General features: G+C 33.7%; 1 protein-coding gene across 1 annotated transcript in view; it reads right to left on the reverse strand.

Moving 5' to 3' along the window:
- Window positions 1-8,289: 8,289 nt before the first annotated feature.
- TNPO1 (transportin 1) overlaps window positions 8,290-23,413 on the reverse strand; it is a 50,648-nt gene continuing 35,524 nt past the window's right edge. Inside the window, exons 14-24 of the mRNA XM_079701605.1 lie at window positions 22,681-22,767; window positions 21,427-21,534; window positions 21,135-21,293; window positions 20,967-21,054; window positions 18,534-18,632; window positions 18,263-18,358; window positions 15,332-15,407; window positions 14,355-14,454; window positions 11,512-11,586; window positions 10,498-10,640; window positions 8,290-8,547 (exon numbers count right to left, since the gene is read on the reverse strand). Coding sequence (XP_079557731.1) covers window positions 10,533-10,640; window positions 11,512-11,586; window positions 14,355-14,454; window positions 15,332-15,407; window positions 18,263-18,358; window positions 18,534-18,632; window positions 20,967-21,054; window positions 21,135-21,293; window positions 21,427-21,534; window positions 22,681-22,767 — 996 coding nt within the window. The 3' untranslated portion in view covers window positions 8,290-8,547; window positions 10,498-10,532. The remainder of the gene's footprint in view (window positions 8,548-10,497; window positions 10,641-11,511; window positions 11,587-14,354; window positions 14,455-15,331; window positions 15,408-18,262; window positions 18,359-18,533; window positions 18,633-20,966; window positions 21,055-21,134; window positions 21,294-21,426; window positions 21,535-22,680; window positions 22,768-23,413) is intronic.

Here is a 23,413-nt window from a genome sequence, read left to right on the forward strand (position 1 = left end):
AGACACTACACGCTGGTAATCATTTAGGGAAGTAATCTATCCACTCTCACCTGTTCACTCCTCACAAGCTTCCACATTTCCTGAACCCAGTTTTTAGAAAACAAGAAAGCTACTTAATGTGGTCTTGACGAAAAGGGTCTCTCAACCCTTCTGGAGGGATGGAGACGATAGCTCTCATTCTGATTCTACAGCCATAAAAAAAGTCTGCCAAAACAACCTCCAGGTTGCTAAATGCAAAGTAAATTCTGTCTTACTTGTTCTATACCTCAGAACACCACGCTTCTCTAGTTTTCTTTCCTCAAGCCTTAAGACTTCATTGTTGGAATTTCATGTTCAGTCCTTGCATCTTTCATTTTTCCTGTTCTCAGATGGTGTTCAGTTTCATGGTTTAAAGCACATTTACACACTTTCGGTTTTCCATCCGCGGACGATCTTCCCTGAACTCCAAGTGCCTACTCCACATTTCTTTACAGACAGCTCAACCCAAATGTCAGATTTTTCATATTCCAGTTAACATTTCCATTCTTCTAGCTGCTCAGACCAAAAACCTTAAGAGCCATCCTTGGTTTCTTTCCTCAAAACCATTTCTAGGATGTGAGCAAATCTAGATTCCTCCTTTAAAACATATCCAGATAATCCTACAATGGTCCTTTAACTTTACTCAAGGGCAAAACTGACATTCCAAACATTTTACTGTCTCAGGACATTCGTCCTTATTGTTCCTTTTACCTGAAATAGTCACCCCCTCAGACCTTCCTCTATGTCCACTCACCCCATTTAAAATAACAAGTCTCTTCATCATCACCTCCCATCTCACTGGCACTTGCCACCATGTAACACACTATGTTACTTATCTGCCATGCTATAATAAAATGTAAGCTCCGTAAGATTAAGGAATTGTGCCTGTGACATAAGACTCGGATATCTATTAAATATGTAATGTGAAAGTATGATTCTTGTATATAAAATTTCCTAAATACAAAGTTAGAAAATCATGCTATTTAAATCACAATTTACAGCACACATGGTAATACCCATTGAAGTTACTGCTGGGTATGAAAATTAGTATAACTTTCTACGAAAGGAAAGTGTACTATAACCATCTCCTTTTGATACGGCAATTCCAGAGAAATCACTGCAGATGTATGCAAACATTTAAGCATAGGGGCATTCATCTTAACTTTATTTCTAGGGGTAAAAAATGAGAAATAATTTCTGAATGTCCAACAGTAAGACGGTTGTGTAAGCTGTTCACAAAACGTGGCATAGCTATCATGTACATTAACAGACAAATTTGATACTAAAAACAATGCACAAATTTACTATTGATATGTGCACAGAAACATCAACAGTTATTCTATCACTGGGCAGTTGTACTAAATCCATTTAAAACCGTTCACTTGTCTTTCTTAAATTGTTTAATGAAGCTCTTCAAAAGGTAACATAAAGCTAGAAAAGGAATACACAGTATAAGATTTAAACTGTCAGAGCAAGATGGCTGTAATATGCACAGAAATGAATTAGTTCTGGTTCTTAGTTCTTACACTGGTTCTTAGTGTAAGAATTTTTCCGGTATCACTTTTGCCAATGATTTAGATTCTGTTGAATTTCTAAACTAACTTGCAAATTGTGTTGAACACTGGAGATCTATGCGGATGTTTCAGGAGTTTCTTTTACGCCAACACAAGACTGAGATTAAGGACAAGATGACAGTCGCAGCTTCTGTATTCACCATAGCAATGAGTAAGTCCAAGCTCAGAGCTGTGGAGTTCAACTGCTGTAATAGTTTCCCAATCATTCCTCAACAATCACAAGTAATGCTAATGATTGGAGTCAGGCTGATTATGAACTCACAAGATTAAAAACACCAGTCTGTTCAAAAATAGGTATAAAGTGAAAGCCTCTTAGAAGTCTATACTTTAATTTCATTAAAATGTTAAAGACTTACAAAAGATTTTTAGCTACAGGCACATTCTAAGATTGCTGCAGCAAATCAGAATCATGAATAACTAATGATTAGGCTGGTTTTGATTATCTTCTTCCACAACCTAAGTCCTAAACCCTGGAATCTTAAACTATTTCTTGATGATGTGCTTCAGAACATGATACTCAGGTGTCATTTTCTCCCTCCCCTCCAACCCAAGTGAGGTATCTCAAATGTTCTCACGTGCAGGTAACGAACGGGAAAAAAACCCCAAGTCTCATTTCCCTTAAAAGTTTTCTGGGTTGCACTAATCTAATCTCAGCCACTTTCCTTGTTGTAAATCCAAAAAAAAAAAAAAAGAGTACTTACAGTTCTGCACACACTTCCTCTGAAATATATTAATACATTTAATTTTAATTAGTAACATGCAACTATAATAATGGATTACAACCTGAAGAGGAAACTACTACTTTTGTAAATATTAATTTCCAAAATTAAGTCTTATTTTTTTGAAGGATGACCAGAAAGCCTTAATAGGCCACACGTTCATACACATTCATGCAATCTACCCTTTCAATGTTTTATTCATGACTTCACTTAGTTTTAATTCCTTTTTTTGCAGAGCAGTATCTTTTTCCTCTCTCACCGGAAGCTGAACCTAGAATCAACTGTTTAGAAATACATCAATAACAGGATTAAAATGTGGGGAAAACAGGATTTTTTTACTACACTATACAACTAAGAAAATACTCAATTAAAAAAAATAGATGTCAAACAAGAGTGCACTAAAGTGTAAGCTAAAAAACCCTCTCAAAACAAACAAACAATAAAACAAAACAAAGAACAAGACAAGAAGAAGACCTATCTGGACCCAAAATGGGATGGGGGAACAGGGGGGAAGAAAGCTCATTTCCTTCCATTAAAAATCAGAGTGAAACATCTATAGTTAAACAACTTTATTAACATAGTCAAGCAGTGATTAACATTCACATCTATTATGTCACATCATACAAATGTAAATACAAAATTACTACAGTACAATATATATTCTCTGCATGATCCAAAATATTTGGTGGCCCCAAAAAACTCTCTTTAAAATTCAGCAGCTTATCAAAAATTAAAACCGTATTCTATTTAAAATGAAGATCTGTTAGCACAGAGTTTGACTTCAAGAAATATCAATTTAGTACAGTTTGAGAAGTTGCAGGAGGATATGTTTGAAGGACACATTCTAACATAGTGTGGCAGGTACAGGAAACATCAGATTTAAAGCTTTTAAGCATAACTCATACAACCTAAGTTGTCAGCAGAAAGATCCAGTTATTTATAACTAAAGCTAAAAATACTAAATTATTGCACCCAATATTAACATGAATATTAAGTGTAAAACTGTTTTATAATATGAAGTGAAGTCATCAACCACGTTTAAACATCTCTTCTCACAGATGATAATCTATTAAGCAAAATTACTTATACAGTATTGCCTTATTATTATCTCCATAAAATTCATCCAATCTTAATTTGGTTATATATCCACAGAGGAAAAACAACAATGAAGCAATATGGGGAAAGTACAGAGGAACCCCTTTATGAGGCTGGTATCGGGAGGGAACCAACACTGCCTTATAGGCTAACCATGTTACAGTAAGCTTTTAGGAAGATAACTGAACTTGCAAAATAGCTAACTGTGAATAATACCAAGCCATAGTTAAGGGGATTCTATAGTAGATGAATAAAAATTGTAATAAATGGGAAAATCCTATTTTCCTAATTAGTGATATAATGCTTGGCAAATAGATTTGGTTTGACTTTAAAATGTACAAGAGGTGAAAAAAATAATCACCATTTTAACTTCCCTCAACATGCATACATTAAAAAAAAATAAAAACAATACATTCTGGGATACAAATCACAATAAACAGTTGCTATAATTTAAATGTATACCTTAAAATTAATAAGCATAATAATTAGGCATAAAGATAAAGAATCCTCTACATATAATACCAATGGGGGAAGATCTATATAAGACTGAAAAAATTAGTCACAAGTCACCTGGAAAGTGTACAAGTGAATGAAACTTTCACGTAAAATTGAATTTTTAAGAGGCATTAGAAATATCTCCGTATTTAATACAGTATGACTAGGTACTAAGTAGGTATACAATGCTCTTGCATGGTATTATTACTAGATAATATTGTTACACAGCTCTTTATTGATCTTTTAATCTAGATTTTAGGCCCTTAATCTGAAGACCACAGTTTTCATCAAGACTTCAATGCCTACATTTCAGTAACAGTACTACTAGCGACAGTTAAGTGTTTCCCCCCTTGTATTACTTGCAAAAATAATTCAATAAGCAAAGCTGTGTGTAAAGTACTACTAAAGGAAGGACTTAAATTGCAGTTATGCACGATACACTCTTCTCTTGGGAAGAATGTTTTTGCACCGTTATCTGTTAGTACATTCAATATGAATAATACAGGTTAACTATATGAAGCAAAAAATCCCACTTTTTTCTTTATGGCAAAGGATTTAAGTTAAATTTAGACTAAAAGGTTTAAGACATAGTTTAATTCTGGCATTTCAGCTATGCAGGGTAATTTAATATATGACAGAAAAATTTTCCACTTTCCTATCTTAGAGTTTGGAGAAAAGGAGAACCAAATTGAATTCTCGCCAGGAAGGACTTATACCACCACAGTCTGCAAGAATTAAGGATTGGAAAATCAGACTAAATGGAAAGATTCTTCATGAAATACACTAAAAAAACAAAGACTTTAAGTATGATGACTCTCTATAAGCATATGTCACCAAAGCAAGAAGGATACAAGAGTATTCACCTGAGATAAAACTTGTATCTGAATATTTTATAACTGAGTAGACAAAGCATTTCAATAGAGGAAAGTCAGTTGAAATTATTTTAAAATATACATCTGATCCTATTTTACAATATATGCAATTTAAGCAATTCAGGTCAATGAAAAAGTCTTAACAAAAAAAATCACAGTGTTTATCAATGTTAATTACAAAATGTATGCTACTTATTTTGTTTTTAAGATGTAATGGCTTGGTTGTTTTAAAATCTATTCTTCTGAAATCCAACCTGCATAACAAAATCAAGTAGCAGTATAATGTAAAGCATCAGAACTGGCTCTTAAAGATTATTTACATGTTGATTATTTGGAAAATAACCAACCAAAAAATATAAAAAAGTGATTTTTTACACAGTATGAAGTTATTAAAGAGATTAGACAATACAAAAAGCAAAATTCTTTCCTGAATAAATGAATATCTGTGGCACTAAGTTCACTTACTAATGGACTGTAACATGGAACTGCCAAACATGCATTTAAATTATATTAAATACACTTTCTGTTTCCAACTTAGGTTGATCAGCAGCTTTTGTTCTGTTAGAATCCTTCAAAGAGAGAAGCTCAAACAGGAAAAAGAAGGCATATATAAAACAGTAAACACTGACCTCCTGAGGTTCCTACAACATAAAAATATTCAAGTAGAAAATCTACATCACTTAGCAGCGGCTATTTCTGTAGTTGAGCACACTAACAGCACTTTAGTGTGTAAGGAGCAGATGAAGTAAGCCGTGCTTTTAAGCATGCCAAGAGGCAGAAACACTGGAATGTAACAAAGACAAACTCACAATTTCATAGACATTCAGTCAACATTCAAAACTATTAAGACTACACCACAAGAATTAAGTTGCTTTATATATATATCCCATGATGTATTAAATTTCATCAGAAACGCTAAATCAGAGCTTACCTCAAAAGATAACTTAAATGGCTTCTGCAAATTCCTATGTTATACTATGTATCTGAAATATAATTAGGAAGAAACTATAACCTCAAGGGGGAAAAAAACCCCAAAAAACCCAACCCCATCTCAGGCTGTCAGTCATATTTATTTATATTTTGTATTTTTAAATTATATTTCCTTTTAATTTAAAAACATGTTAAGTGACTACAAAAAAGGGCACATTCTTATGTTACATATCTGCTTAATTAGAAATTAATTTTCCAATCCCATAGATAACAACAACGCTTTTCAGTCAATAGAGAATTGGCAATCACAGGTCCAGATAACTTTACTGAAGATTGTTTTTGTACGTTCATTTTAAAGTGTTCAGGAGAATTCTGAATTTAAATCTTTCAATTTGAAATGTTTACTACTTATTCCAGAATATTAAAATATCTCCCATATTAAATTCTAAAATGTTTTGGAAAACTACAGTATATCACTAGAATTTAAGGATAAAATAGCCACCCTAATCAAAAGACTAACTAGGAAGCAAATTTTGAGCTCCCAGTGAGGCAATGGTACTAGAAAGCAAAATGCTACATACCCTTTGGATCCAACTTACAATTTAAAAAAAACTGTACAGTAAAAATATGATTTAATTTCAGGCTCTACAGACTGAAATTTGCAAAGCCAAAGTAGAGGAAAGAAGGTGAAAGAACATGTTAAGAACACACACACACACACACACACACACAACAAAAACCTTTCTGCATGCTACCATGCATCTGAAATCTTTTGAAATGGTATTTATAAATTCACACACATACAGCTCAAACTTCAGTGCAATGGCTGTATCATTCAACACCTTTAGAGGAACAGAACCATGCAAAGAGGAGCAACTGCTTACAAAAATGGTTATTCAGTATTTATTCTGCAATGCGAAGGTGACAAACTAAAATATAAAAAGGTTGTTATGGCTTAACATTTCTGTTGCAGATTAAATATGCAGCATTGAAAAATGGAAAGGTGTGGCTTCATCTCTGACCAGCAGAGTTAAAAAGAAAAATCTCTCCATTTTCCTTCATCATCATGGGATACACTGTTCAGGCAATCCAAATTAATAAAGACTTGCACTTTCATATGGACACAAGATCAAGTGTACCAGTTAGGTTTTCACATTCACAGTATATAAGAAAATACACATGGAAGGAAAAGTAAAGGGTTAACTTAACAAGGATTTATTCACAGGAATACATGTAAGTAGAGAAAAATAACAGAAAAGCTAAACAAATGAAATGAAGAGGATCCAAACCAACTTTCACTCTGTAGCTTTTTACTTGCACCCTGTGTGCATATATCTAGGGCACAGAGGGCCACCAACATGCGCCAATACAGTGTAGGAACCCTGCATTACATCCATTAACTTAAACATATCTTTAAGATCATGCTTTGAACAAAAAAAGAAAGCTTAGAAGGCAGTATGTTGAGTGGGAATAAACATTGAAATATAGCAATCATGTCTTCAACTTCTACAATTGTCTTTATGTGCCAACTAACATTTATGCAGCCTCTTACAGATCTTTTACCATGTAATTTAAGTTTTAGAAGTTTTGATAAAATCACTAGTAGTATATAACCATGCAGAAAGCACATCACACTGACAGCACAGAGGCAAAGATTTTGCACAGGTATATCAGCTTTCCACATTGTGCAGGTTACACACAATACAATATCAATCTTATTCCTAACAGATCCTAAAAAAGATATTTCAAGGCCTAGCTGTAAACTACAGTACTTTATATCTATATTCTTAATAAAAATAAAATCCACAAATCTTAAAAAGGAATTTTAAATGCAGGGCTATATTGAACTGGTAAACTGCAACACAAACTGGCGCAACAGAGGTAACTGAATACCAATCTCACTCTATGTGATGCAAGCATGCTACTCTCCCACTAATTTAAAGTACTTTCAATCACTATGAGCCAGAATGCATGCCTGAACCTTAAACTGCACTTTAAAAATAACATCTTGGCCTAGAAATTAAATCTAATGAAGTACAACCATCAAATTATATCCACTACATTAATGTCTTAATGCAAAATCAAGATGTCAATCTTTAGTTTGATATGTCCAACCCCATTTATTTCTCCCTCCCTGCCCACCCCACAAAGGTAAAAGGAGTGACTCATTTGGCATTTCACAGGGTGCTTCATTGTTTATATTTGTTTTGTTTTATTTCCAACTTTTTGGGGTACCTTAAATTGTAACTTCCAAGAACCTGCTTCTACTATTATGGGTAGGCAAGCTGATTTTAACTCTTATTAGCTTTCATTTGTGTAGTTCTTCATCAGCATGCAAAAACAAGTCCCCATCAATGTGGGAAATTTTATAAAAACCTTTAAATAAAAACAAACAAACAAACAAAAAAAACCCGGAAAAACCCAAAAACTTTACTGTCTTCTAATCCTCATCCTTAGGTTTCCTTTATTGTGCGCTATAGAGTTTTTCCTCTTTCTCATCCCTATGTATCATTTATATGGTTCTTGTTTTGGTACAATTCCCCATAATATTCCAGAATGTACTGTTTTGTGAGTAGATTGAATAGCTTTTTCTTTTTTTTTTTTTTGCTTCTTCACATCCAGTGCAGAGTTGTAATTGGAGACAGATTTCCACCCACAAAGGCTCCAGATGTTAAAACGTTTCCCAACAGCGACTTAATACAGTGACGGCAACACCTCCCTCCCGCCCCTCCCAGTAGGGTTGGGATTGTACTGTATTCCCTACTGGTTTACCCTTCCCCCCTGTAAAGGGTAACATTTTCCCTGGGTGCAGAGGCTCCCTCATAGTCTCCAAGACTGAAGGACCTGTAAGAAAACAAAGACAATTTTATACGTAAAATTGTTTTTCTTTTAAAGCCAATGGAACACAAAATCAATCAAGTAGCAATGCTATCTCTACCTAAAGAAAATGAGAAACTGTACAAATTGCCTAAGATCACGCTCGTCAACGAGAACCATGTTGCTCCCTTCTCCTGCAGCTCTCAACTGTCACCTGCATCAGATACAAAAAGTGACGCCAAGCTGGGGACATGCACAGAGAGGTGTGCAGCACTTTATACCGATGAAATATAGATGAAATACACCTTGTAGATTGCCATCAGTCTAATTATCTATCCTCGTTTGCACAGTGGGTCCCAATGGGAGCCGATTATTTCTTATATAACAAGTTGCCTTGCTTTCTTCAAAATTAAGTTAGCACTTTCTTTAGGACAATCACTTTCCTTAGTGAGAATTAAAACATTATCATTTTTGCTGGTATTCCCAATGTTAAGCAAAAAAAAAAGAGTGTGACTTATTTTACTCAGTCATGTCCTATACTCTCAGGCCTCTTGATTTTCCTGATAAAGACTTTTTCAATGCTAGCACAGTTTTAATTATGAGAAGATTAAGAAATAAAGGTAGATTACTGGGAGACTGTAACTAGTACCTGACAGTTGTCCTTTCACAACAAAACTTTTAACTACTCCTGCGAAACTTTGGACATTTATGAAGATCACCACAGTTAATTCATAACTGGTGAAATGACAGAGACCATATAGGGTTTATTAATCAGATTTATTAACCCGAAAGTGCTCAAGACTCAGCTCACTGTTGAATAATTTAGCCCTTGATGCTAAAAGTTATTTCTCATCTATTGCATTCTCATCATTTAACGTAAAGTGAATCAAGCACTTCTCTAAAATGCTAAAGCCACAAGACAGCCGTAAGGACTCAAGACCACTGTGGGACAACACACACAAAGGGCTCTGAGACATTCCAGAGGCTGCAAGTCCATTTCTACTGCCCTTTTAGGCTAGTCAACTTAGATGTTGAAATCTTTCCAGGTTTAAAATCTAGCTCAGAGTAAAGAAGCAAGCACGCAAACAGAAACTCCAACATACAAGGTAATTCAAGTAAGTGTATGCCTTCTCAACACACTCTGAGTACACTCTCTGACCCTCCAGTTGAACAGGTCTCAGTTCATGTTCAAAAACTAATGAAGTGCATCCTGGCTCACTGTACTAACCCATATTACTGATATTTATTGAGCCAACTTAGTGTGTTAGGCAATATACGAAGTCCTGGCACCACATATAGAATAGTATTTAATCCTCAAAATAACCTAACGAGGGAACTAAGGCTAAAAGACCAGAACTGTTAGTTTGACTTAAGTCAGAAAAACTCAAAGAACAAGAGTGCAGGTGGACTTACCCCTCTACCACCCCAAATCAAAACAGAATCTTCCATTGATATTTTAAAAACACAGTGCTGGGAACAAGGAAGGTGCTCAATAAAATATGAAGAATAAATATTAAATATTCCTATTTACTGAGACCAAATCCAGTTCCAATTCTACTTGGGTTTTCCCTAAAGCTTACAACATAGGAAGTCCTTGATATATAAGAGACTATAAATTCATACTTTAAAAATGAATCATCTCCACCCTGCCACAGTGAATGTCAGTGATCTCTTAAACGGCAAAAATTAAAAACAGGATTGGTTGAAGAAATGGTGAGTAATCCAACTAGTACACCAACTTGGATTTCCTTCTACTTAGGATTCAAAGTGGAACCATGCATTTTATCTTGCTTGCTGGCTCATCAATCAATCAATCTCCAGCCTTCATGTAAGTAATTTTAAGTCAAATATAACATGAGACTGTTTTACTCAACCTCTGTGGAAAACAAATAGCTTTTATTCTATTCAGTAGTTTTAGACTGAAGTCCTAACTTAAGTTTCTTCATCCTGGAAAATTCCAAATTTCTTAAAACTTACCCCTAATTATGGGACTGCAGCTTAAGTGTATGAGATTAAACACCATAAAAAGCTGCAAGACGCTCTTTTAAGGGAAGCGGAAACTGGTCAGAGAAACGCCTCCAATTTTCATCCCCAACTTGATTTTTAAATCCATGAAGGATCTGCAAAAAAGTAAAAAATCATTAATTTATCAATAACAAAAGAGAAACTCTCATATCTGCGTAGCTTCTGAAATGAAACACTACTGATTTTACTATTCTAAAATTTTACCCCTATTAAAGTAGTTATTCTTAAACTTTGTTGAATTCTACACCTTTCCATGTCTTGCCTAAAATCACCTCATAGAATATGCTGCACTTTGCTTTGAGAAGGTCTGAATTCAGCCAAGTGTCCTAGTAACAGAAGTACTCTAAGCAATCTGACATAGTAGTAATGAAAAGCAAGCAAAAAGGTACAGAATTCACCCAAGGGATTAAAATTTTTATGCCTTATTAAGTTTATTCAAATTGAAAATATACAAAGCTTTGGGGGTTCATAGTTGCAACTATATAGTTCACTAATTTTAATATTAGGTAATTCAAATGTGTAGCAGCATTTTATTTCTTATTTTGTTATGGCTGAGGGCTGACTGGAGTTAACCACAAGGGGCATTACTAAAACAAACTCACAGGTTTAATCCTTGCTGCGACCAGTTAGATTTACTTTGTTCAACAGATTATATTATACTCCAATCTTAGTCAGCCATCTTTGAAAATACATGCTATTTTGCACAGGTGGGATAACGGGACTTCATGAATCAGTGGTACTGCTTGAGAAAATATTTTTAAAATACATGCTCTATTGATACAAAGTCACTACCGTATATTAATAAAAGATCAAGTCACCTTCTTTATTACCAAGAACAAAGATTATACAGTCTACCAGTACTGATTTGAAGAGTCTAAGTTTCATATGAAATAAAAACATAATTTAAATTTCCCAACTAAGACTGTAACAGTCACATGATGTGCATCATAAAGACTTTTTAGTTACCTTACAGAACATGTCTCGCAGATCATCTTTTGGATTAATCCATGATGCAACAGCATCACAAAAAAATATAAAATCCTATAACAAGCAAGAAATACATCTTCAATTGATACTGCATTTGTCAATCACAACAAAAGATACATGTAAACTTCAGAATATATATCAACAGAACCCTAGGTAAAAAAAAAACAAAACACTTTTTTAAACAGCTATAATAAGAAATTAAAGTAATTTCTTAATGGTTGTCCCTGTTACTCCACCATCAAGGAACCTCTAACTTATTCAGTTTATATTGGAATTTAGTGCTACAGGAAAACCCAAATGAACTCTTTGGCCAACGCAATATTTCATTTTACATTACAAAACCCCAGTCTAGTAAATGTGTAGCATCAGCAAGGACTGAAAGCATCAAATAAGCACCAGTTTAAAAAATCTTCATTTATGGAATTAATTATATAAATTCAATAATTTTACAGTTCTGATTGGCCTAGAAATAATTCAAAGCTAGTTAAGTATATACCAAACAAGTTTGACTTAAAGCATAGGAATTTACAGATCTAAATTTCAAGATCCACCTCCAGATAGAAATGTAAATGAAATGATAAGTTAGAAGAAAAATTATGTAGTTACAAACAGCACCCAGCCCAACCCAACTCAAACAAACAAAAAAACCCCCAATGCTCAGACTATTATTTAAAAGATAATTACGTTATTCTGACTAAAAGAACAAGGTGATGACAGGTATATGCTTGAAATACTTCATTTAAGTATTTTGCAAGTTCAACTATCTTACTGAAACAACAGTTCAACATACAACATACAAGATACTGCTGATGTACAACTACTTTAAATTTTACTATTAAATTCAGAAAGGGCCTCCCTGGTGGCGCAGTGGTTGAGAGTCCGCCTGCCGATGCAGGGGATACGGGTTCATGCCCCGGTCTGGGAGGATCCCATATGCCGCAGAGCGGCTGGGCCCGTGAGCCATGGCCGCTGAGTCTGCGCGTCCGGAGCCTGTGCTCCGCAACGGGAGAGGCCACAACAGTGAGAGGCCCGCGTACCGCAAAAAAAAAAAAAAAAAAAAAAAAAAAAAAAAATCAGAAAACCTCATTAATTTAAAAAAAAACACTAATACTAAAATATGTGCATAAAACACATATTTAAGCAAATAAAATGCCACGTGCCCAAAGTTTATGGTTTATTCAAATTATGATTCCTGTGTCTTCTGAATATCAAAGTCTGATGTTAAAAATTTAAATTATATATACATGTAGAATTTGTGATTAAAAATTTAAACATAAAGAATAAAACTTCAGACATTTTCTTTTAACCACACCCAAATAAAGTATGTAAAAAGTAGAAATGTATACCAACTTTTAAGTTGGTAGTGATTTCATGACCTCATGTGTCACTGTCTTAAATGTTAATGCAAAAGGAAAAACAACAACAACAACAAAAAAAACCTGTATGAAAATGCTCCTTCTTAATATGGTATAAACCACATCAGATACCTCTAAAACGTACTAAAGGTGACACAAAGTTCTTAAGTATTGGAAAAAACCCAGAAACTCAATGCCAGGAGGTTATTTTGCAACTAGGGACCATCTTTTAAGACAGTACTGGCTTATTTTAATAGTAAGTTATTAATGTTATACAAATGTAAAATTAGCCAAAAGATATTTTTTCCAGTTCTATTTCATATGTTTTCAATGCCTATCACCTACATCAATTTTCAATTTTATAAGCTGGTATTTCACAATGTTTCTAAACCTGAATTAACAAACAACACAGTAATCCACGTAAGATAGGAAGTATCAAAAGGTCTCAGTTAAAAAATGTTCAAAGCACCTATCCCTTGAAAGTGAAAGGTTATTTTCTGGAAAACCCCTCCCATACTTTCTTTTCCTTACAATTCATCTGTTGAGGAACCTGGGGCATTTAACCTATAGCCCCACAGCCTGTATTTTGTTGATTTCATACATATGGTGTAAATCAACACGTCCCTTTATGTTTTGTGTGTCAGCTGGATCCAGAGGTTTGATCAGATTCACGTTTAGTACTGCCGCCAAATAATTTTTTAAAGGCTAAAGACGTCTAAATATAGTTTGAAATAGTGTAAGAAATGAAATTAAGAATGAATAAATCACTAAATCATAAACTCTCAAAAGTTAAAGCAGTTTCAATGGTTGATTCAGTATTCTACTTTATTCACTACCGAGTTTCTGATCTAAGTAACAGAAAGAGTATCCTACTATTTGATCACCCTCTGAAGTGTAGAGAGCCTCAAACTCAGCAAATTGATATTCACGGTTTTAGGAAGCATTTACAAAGTAAATAAATGACGTTTGAATGTGAATGAAAGAAGCTTTGGCTTAATTCAAGTCAAGAATATAACTTTTGGGCTTCCCTGGTGGCGCAGTGGTTGAGAGTCCGCCTGCCGATGCAGGGGAAACGGGTTCGTGCCCCGGTCCGGGAAGATCCCACATGCCGCGGAGCGGCTACGCCCGTGAGCCATGGACGCTGAGCCTGCACGTCCGGAGCCTGTGCTCCGCAACGGGAGAGGCCACAACAGTGAGAGGCCCGCATACCGCAAAAAAATATATATATATATGTATATATATATATAACTTTTATTCTCCCAATCTGCTGTTATTATATGTCAGGACCAAAAAAACATTTAGGAAATAAAAATAGGCATCATCATTTCAAGATATTAGGATATACACATTTAAAACATAATTTCAGTATCTTCAGTAAAAATAGGTAATATTTTTAATAATTATAGTTTAAACTTTAAAGTTTCATAATTCAGAACATTAAAAGTTAAATCCTTTTGAACATCTTACTTGGATTACTCCACTGGGATTCACACTGATCATGGTACAAATCCCACGAAATGCTGAATCCTTTTCCTCATTGTCCCTTATGTTTCTCAGAGAGGTGCACCTATTAAATTATAGAATTGAGTTTAGCGTTTAAGTAAAAAGCAGGTTCAACTACAATACTAATGGACAGTATTTAATGGAATAAGCACCAGAGTAGAGATAATGTTTATATTCAAAGAATTTTCATAAAGCTTAAGTTTCTCACACTTACTATATTATGTTGGGCCCATCTAATCTCAATATAGTAAAAACCTTGAAATTCACAATTCTTACTAATAAATTGCATCTAAGTAATAACAACTGATTTTAATTTCCCATTTAAACTATTAATGAGCATGAGCCAAGAGTAAATTACCCATTTTTAAAACTGTATTATGACTTGTATTCCATTAAACACTACTAAAAATGTCTTGAAAGACTGTCAATCGAAAGAAGCAGAACATAGGATATACTGCCACAGTAGAAACTATTATTATACAACTTATGATGTAGATGTTTAATTTTTACATTAACAAGCAAATAAGATTTTTATACATAACAAATTTAAACATGTATTTCTTAATGCAATCCAAGTTTTCAAATTAATTCTAAAAAAGAAACAATGCAAAAACCTAAATTTATAGAATTTGCATGCATCTTTATTTTACTGGTGGATATTTAAATGCTTTTTATGTATAATCAAGCTTTTTAACACAGCAAGCATGTGACAATCTTATCCCATGCATCAATTAGTCGTTAGCCACAACATAAAATAAATATACATGACGATGCTACTGAAAAACCTCACAAACCTGATAGGACAAGATTAGTCACATGGTTGGCAATGATTAAGGATTGTGATTTTTGTAACCAACTGAAAATATATCTAAAAGTGAGATAGAAAGAGAAAGAAAGAGTGAAGAAAAATGAATTAAAAAAAAAGATTGAATAATACACACCAGGGTCTTATAAACTGCTGTAGCATGGGGGCCACCTCTTGAGGACAAACGTAACCAAGACGACCAATTGTTATTGCTAAGGTAACGCAATCACGGTTATACACCACCAAACGCCAACCAAGACATGAGCAAATGAGGGGGAAGGAGAAAAAATAAAGAAAAAACAACAAATAACTCAGAAACAGAAACCAACAGAATTTGTGTATGATAATAAACATAAGATTTCACCAGTGCTGTTTATTACCACCCCCTATAATAAGGGGCAGCAACATATATGGTATACTCTTGGAAAAAAAAAAACAAAAGGAATTAAAAAAATTTTAAAGATTGAGAGAACACCAAAAACCGTGATGAACTGCTTTTCTCGCTCAATCAAGTGTCAAGATATTGTTAGTAAAACGATGAGCGATTAAACAGATGGATTTAGATTCTTCCTTCAAAGCCAGTTGAAATTTCAGTTTAACAATGAAATCTAGGTTTTCTCCCCCAAGAAATACTAGTAAATGTAAATGATTACATTTCTGAATTGTCTATTCAAACACACTTCTCAGAAGTTAACAGTTAAAAGCTTTCTCACTTCTTTACGTAGTTTTCTATGTGATTTCCATTCTTTGAAAATTATCTAGGAATCTGATCAAAATTTTGGTATAATTTTGGTTTGCCAGCATTTCCAAAACAAGCCAGTGGACCATTTGTTGCCTGATATCAAAATCAACTATTAAATTTTAGGTGTTGTGGTACATACTGAGTAAATGGATTGGAAAATTGCTGTGCTATGTCAAATCCCGTTCCAAAAAAAAAACCTTTGATGGTGATGATGATAACAACTCAAATAGTCCACTAATTTCAAACCCTGTTTGACAAAAAGGAAATTTAGACAGTCCACTGTAATGACATGTGATATGTGGACCAAAGGAACAAATATTCTGTCCTTGCTATAAAATGCACAGCCCACAATAATAGATAATAAAACACACTGATTACATGCTAATATTTTATTTTTAAAAATTTGAAGTGGGAATTAATCAAACATATATTCACCATCAAAATTCAGTTAAGTCCTTAAATTTACAGAGTTAAAACAAGTGCAACTCAGAACTGCATTCTGCAATTCAAAGGTACATTACATATAAATACATTTATACACAACGGGAAAAAAAAAACAAACAGAAAACAAACCATGAGGTGCTTTAATGGTGTTCTCTCAAAAACTTACAGGTTAACCTTTCATAAAAAAAGGGTGGGGGGGTAAAGAAAAATGTTTAAGGATTACTTGAAGCAAACTACACAGATAATACTAAAATCCAGCAGATTCATATGAAGCAAGAGAAAGAAAACCTATGTTCAAAAGACACAAACTATGCAACATTCTCATTAAACAGGCAAGTATGAACAACCCAATGAAACATGCGATAAAGCAGATGATGGTCCATTGAAAAAGTTCAGTGTAGGATATACTAATTAGAAAAAAAGCAAGTAACTGCATATACTAAGGAATTGGCTTTATGAAATATTAAGATAATGGTAATTAAGTTGCTAAAATATATAGATATTACCCACTGACAATGATTTTATTTTAATAATTATCCACCCCCCTCCTTTGGGGATGGAATAAGAGAAACATTTTCTGCAGTCACTTGTGATAAGAATAATACAGTGAATCCCAAGTGTGTTTCTAAATCATATCAATTCAATCCATCACCTTGAAGGGCATTATCAACTACCTTTTGATTTACTTAGGGTAGATTCATACTTAGAATATAATCTTATATATAAAGCCAATTTATTCAAGGAACTATAACAAATTCACCACCTGATATCCCACAAGAAACTTTAATATACATTACACTCAACATTTATTTGCAGTTATGCATTCACATTTAAAAATAAATAGGAAGTTTCTTAAGGTTCAACAGTAATTTGATAATGGCCAAGTGTTCCAAATCTGAATGTCATGTATAGGTACTGCATTCTAAAGAGATAAAAACCTGACAAGATTTCATAACCATCCTATACATAGCTTTTTATACTTTTCAGCAAGAAAATCTAATTCACTTCATGATATAAACAGTACCCATACAGCCAAACAGCCATATAACTGTTTCATAATTAAAAGATTTCCTTCCATACCAATAATCACATTAATTAATCACATTAGGAGATAATAAACTTTCTATAATTAAAAAATGTAAAATTAAAATACTTTTGAAGATAAATTTTTATTTAGAAAAACTTATTTGATTCTTTGTCCAGTATATTGGTAAGGCATTCACTGACTATGAATATACTACTGGAATTGTCTTAGTATATAAAGAAAAAGATGTGCCTGATTGAAAACAAAATTTACATTTTAAAAAATCAGGGAGGGTGGAAAGAAATCACCCTGAAATGTGTTTTATAGTATGGAAGGTACTCTTTAATACAAACATGCTCTCTATAAATGCAGAAGAGAAACAAGCCTCCTGAATAAAAATCCCACAAGATACTGCTTTAAGTTCCCAATCTGAAGAAGAGTATACAACAAAATACAAAATACATATGCCATTATTAATGAACTAGCCACTACAATGCAATCTATTTTTGGCTACATTTTTACAGATTAAAAAAAAAAATTACTCCCCAGCTGCCAGGTACTCTCTGAATTAATGTAAAAGTAAAATTCATATCATTCAATAGTTATTTTAGTTGGGGCCCATTTTAGGGAGTATTAAAACACTATAACAGGGGAGAAAGTGTTTTTTTGAAAGTTTCTGAAAACTGGTTGTGGAATGAAGCTAAAACAGTAATTTCATTACTGAGAATACAAATTAGCTGTTAATTAATAAGCTGGGTTTCTAAAGCTAGCTTTGCTTTAGTTTCTCTACACATCTTAATGTAAAATTAAAAGGCAAATAATTTTCTCTTCACCATAACAGTTCAGTCATATGGTACCTGTATTCTCTAACAACGTCTTTGGTGTGTTGGGTCTGTTAATGATTTCTACAAGCTGGTGCAACACCATAGGAATATAAGGCTGCATCTCTATACCTAGATCATTCCCAAAAGAGAAAACAAAAAAGAAAAATTTCATTGTTAAAATATCAATGTAAAATATTTTTGCCCCCTTTACTGTGATATGTTATAATATTCATATATATAAAGCTCATTATAAAATATTAAATTATCTAAAACTTTATATTTTTAAAGGGGAAAATAATCTTACCCATTTGAATGGAGATTTCTCCAATTGCCCATGTAGCATTATTGCAGACTGAAATGAACTCTGGATTTAGGTTGGTTCCCAATATTGGCATGAAATCAGCTAGAAAAAAAAAGTTTTTAAAAACTATGTAGTAAACTTCTCAATAGCAGTGTTTTGTGCTTTAAAGGAAATCTACCAGATGGAAACTGAACTCTAGGCAAGAAACAGCCTTAAAAAAAAAAAAAAAAAGCTGTTGGTAATAATTATCTTAAGAGACTGAAGGAGGCAATATCTGGCCACTGAACGTTCATGTGAAATGTATCAGGAAGCCCAAGTTTTGGTTTTATTTTAAGTATCATTGAAAAGAGCTGGTCAGAGTAATCTCTCTTGTCATCAGACTGAGAAAATTTAAAATAAAGTGAGGAAAACATGATACAATAGAACTTTCTTCAAAGCTGGTTTTTCACACTCAGAAAAAAATTTTAAATCAATGATTTTGGCTTTTACAGTAACTTTTACCCTAGTGCTCAGATTGTGGTCTCTAAATATCACTTTCCATTTAAAAGGGAAAAGGGCTATCAGAGAAATGTCCCATTGCAGCCTAAGGGCAGGAAATGTACAAAACAAGCCTGAACTATTATTTCATACCAGAAAAGACTCCAGACCCAAGTTGGTAAAGCTCCTGTTGCCAGCGGTAGGACAATTTGAGCATCATGAGTTCATACTGACACTCTAACAAACACAAACTAAACTCTGAAACATAATATAGATACCTATGGAAGATACTGGAAATCAATTATTATTTTGAAAACTGGTAAATAAGAATCAAGTAATTATCCTGCCTCTTCTCCTATATGATTTGTACCTCAGGGCAATAATTTATTGATATAGGAAATGTCTCTATATATGCATTCTCACTACTAAATGAAGAGTTAGAATATCATTGTTTAACCCCTAATAAACCAGTAGATCTCACAGTTTCTCAATCTCAGCAATACTGATAATCTGGGTCAGATTATTTTATTGTGGCGGGGGGCTGTCTCATGTGTTGTAGGATGTTTTGCAACATCCTTCGCCTCTACCCACTACACACCAGTAACACACCCCCAGTGTTAAAATGTCTCCAGACATTGCCAAATTGCTCCAGTTGAGAAACACTAACCTGGAAAATAATCATCATGGTTGGTAACATTAAAAACAGGGAGACAACTAGACACACTGTACCTCCTGAAGAAGGTACATGATCTATAAAGTCATAAAATAAAAAAAGAAATGTAATCTTTCATACAAGTTTAAACTCATAAAAACTAAATCAGGTGGAAAATATTTGTAGAACAAGCTTTCTATAAAACAAGAATTCATTACACTTTCATTTAGAGTGGTTAGGCTTAAACTTGATGGTTTACTTTAATACGTCATAAATAATGTTATTATTCAAAGTTCAGAAAGACAGTTATTATTGAAAAGTATAACTGGGAATTGGCTGAAGGTCAAAAGGTACAATCTTCCAGTTCTAAAATAAGTTAGGTTCTGGGGGATGTAGTATATCACATTACAACTATAGTTAACAATACTGTATTGTATATTTGAAAGTTGCTAAAAGAGCAGATCTTAAAAGTTCTCACCCCCCCCACACACAAAATATTTGTAACTATGTGAGGTGATAGATGTTATAATTAAACACTGTGGTAATCATTTCCCAATATATACATATACCAAATCATTAAGTTGCACATCTTAAACTTATACAATGATATGCCAATTACATCTTAATAAAAACTGGAGGGGGGCCCCCCAAAGCACACCGTATCAAATGAAAAAAAACAACACAAAAAACCATTTTAGATCAGTGCTTTAAACCAAGATTAAATGATGGGATACAGAAATGAAGGAAAAATAACCAAAACCCCATTTAATCCATGGGTCTGACAGCAAATCAGGTTACATTATTCAAGGAATCCCTTCTTATCTTCACAAAAGGCTAAGACAAATGCTATGCCATTTCAACAGAAACAAATCATTATTTACTTTTAAGAAAATAGTTTGAAGTTTCCTACAGTACCTGAAAAATTATGTTGGTTTATCACGAGAAAACCTGATTATTATTATTACTGGGTACCTCTACCAAAAAAAAGAGGCTATTCAAGAAGTATCCATGAACTAGCATATAGGACTAAGGATTCACAGGTGGGCATGTCCTTTACTCTAAAGTAATACTTTTCCAACTTCTCTCCAGTCACATGAATGCCTAATGAGCTGTTGAAGTGATGGTGAATTCAAAGAAACAAGGAACAGGGGTTCCCATCCTGCCTGCTTGAATCAGAGCAGCTCTAACCAGTAAAATGTACACTTATAAATGTTGGGATTTCATGGAATTTCAGTTTAATAATGAAAACCATAGTTGATGAAAAATAATGTTAAAAATCACATCACAGCAATAGAAAATATTCATACCTATACAAGGCTTAACATGCTGAAAGCAAGCTTTTGTCAGATCACCTAACAGGGCGAAGGAACTCTGTCGAACCTCTGGCATTTTATCCTGCAAGAAAGAAGAAGAAATTAACCCCAATGTGACACAGAGAACCAGGTTTCAATTCATTTCAATTTAATAAGTCTCACCTGCATGCACTGATACATTAGTGTTAGAATGTTACTTCGGGCTACTAGCTGCTCAATGTTGCCTCCAAGTCCTTCAGCCAGGCCACTGAGTAAATCAAGAGCCACTATCATAAAATCTTTATCTGGAGCCTCATACTGATCTGGTTGAGCATTGTTCAGCTGAAATTAAGACACAAGTTTTTGAAAACTTACTTTGAATCAATTATTGAAAAAGTTTGTATACATTATGCCTATCCTTAGAAAAATGTTTATGATGCCAAGAAGGGAGAGAGAGAAAAATTTTTTAAAATACCATTGCTTGTGCAAGAGTCTTCTGTACTAGGTTTACACAACGCTGATACACAGGTTCACAGTATGGAAGGAAGCCAGACTGCAGGGCTGTGGCAACTGAAGATAGGCACTAGAAAGGATAACGCAGACATGTAAAACTTCTAGGTATAATTGAGATTACGATAAACGCTTCAAAGTGTACGTAAGATCCTGGTCACTTATGAGCCTGTTCTACTAGTCTATAGCATAGCAGGTTTACCTTTTCAAACCTCTCCTTTGGATGCCATTCATTGCTGTTAAGTTTACTAGCTGGTCAGGGGAGGTTTCCTCAAAAAAATGTAAAGGTTTCTATAATGAACATTATCTTTCAAGAACAGATTTAAGTATTATGTATTCCTATTTTTTCCTCAAATGTAAGAGAGACATTTATTTATCCTCCCATCCTGGTCAATACTGTGGGTGGACTTTACTGGACACATTCTGAGCCCCTGCCTGGAAGTAAATATATCTAGTCATAATAATAATTCTTGCTTTGTTGGGCCCAGGATTAGCCATTGCTCTGTCACAGAAGTTTTTACTTTGCTGGTTAGGGACAATCCATGGCAGAAGTGGTGACCGCTGAAATGACAGGGGGAACAAGAGTGACTGAACTGGCTCTACCAATATCAATTCGTCTAGGTTTAAGTTACCACATGTGAGAATGTATTCAGTTATTTGAAGAGCATATAAATTTTTTTTTGGTTAAAAAAAGCATTTAAATACACAAGAAAACAAAACTTCAAACTAGACAGAAAAGGTATAAAGTTAAGTCCCTCCCATCAGAGACCCAATGCTACTTCACATATATGAGTATATGTATGTATAAACAATAGATAATATATAAAAGAATTTATGTCAATTATGACATGGCTATATATCCATATAAAGAAATAGTTAAATAGAGATGGACATATATATGCTGATATGGAAAGATTTCCAAGCTAATTCACTATCAATTAAGTAGAGCAGGCTAGAAAACATACACAATTCAATCCATTGTCTACTTAAAAAAAAGCATAACACATCCATTACACTTTTTCTGTTTCCCAGTATTTCTGTGAAAACAGAAAATTTTAGATACCATAATTAAAGTTACGGAAAGTTACACATTTATTCAGCATTTTAACAGAAATGGTTCAGAATGTAAATTAACACTTACCACATACACCCATTTTAGATTTGAACACGTGTTTTTTGATGAAACACAGATTAACTAAATGTTACAAGCTTAGCATACCTCAAGTAAAGGGAAGAGATCTTTATCTTCATCCTTTAACATGTTCCATTTCTGGATCAGTGGAGGCATTAGCATCTGAATATATTCCTAATTACAATGATGAAAAACACATAAAGCTCCACTACCATATGTAAACTAGTCCATTTTGAGTGTATGAAAATTAAAATCCATTTACAGTAATTGTGTAAAATTATTACTGAAAGAATTTTAAGACTCATTCTTTGACTAAATTTCTTTTTTAGTCCTGGGGCCTGGGACATGTAATGACTCCTGCTGTGCAGGAGGTTTATAAATGACAGGTAAACTTATTAAAGACATTTGCAGAAAAAAATTCATAATCATTTAAGTGTTCTTACTAAAACGGAAGAATTCATGCAACCAAGTCAATAAACATAGTAATCATGTAAACAGGAGCACAGATTCTACATGGTCTAATCTAAACCAAACAAAACCAAAACAAGCAACATCAAAGCAAACCCACAAGCAAGTGTCCTGCACCAAGTTTTAAGTATAACTTATAAACACAGACAATTTCTTATGATGTTTCAGAGAGTAATCATAAACATGAAATCTATTCCTCAGCAGGGAATTTCAAGCTATATTAAAATTCTAATATTACTTAAATCCTATTTAAACAAATCAAATTCCACCCATCTCTTCTATTCTTAACACTACTAGAGACAGAGTCTGGCTTCCTAGCCACACCTCTGTACCACTATTTAGCAATTTAACC

The sequence above is a fragment of the Hyperoodon ampullatus genome, assembly GCF_949752795.1.
Source record: "Hyperoodon ampullatus genome assembly, chromosome: 4".
Lineage (NCBI taxonomy): Eukaryota > Metazoa > Chordata > Mammalia > Artiodactyla > Ziphiidae > Hyperoodon > Hyperoodon ampullatus.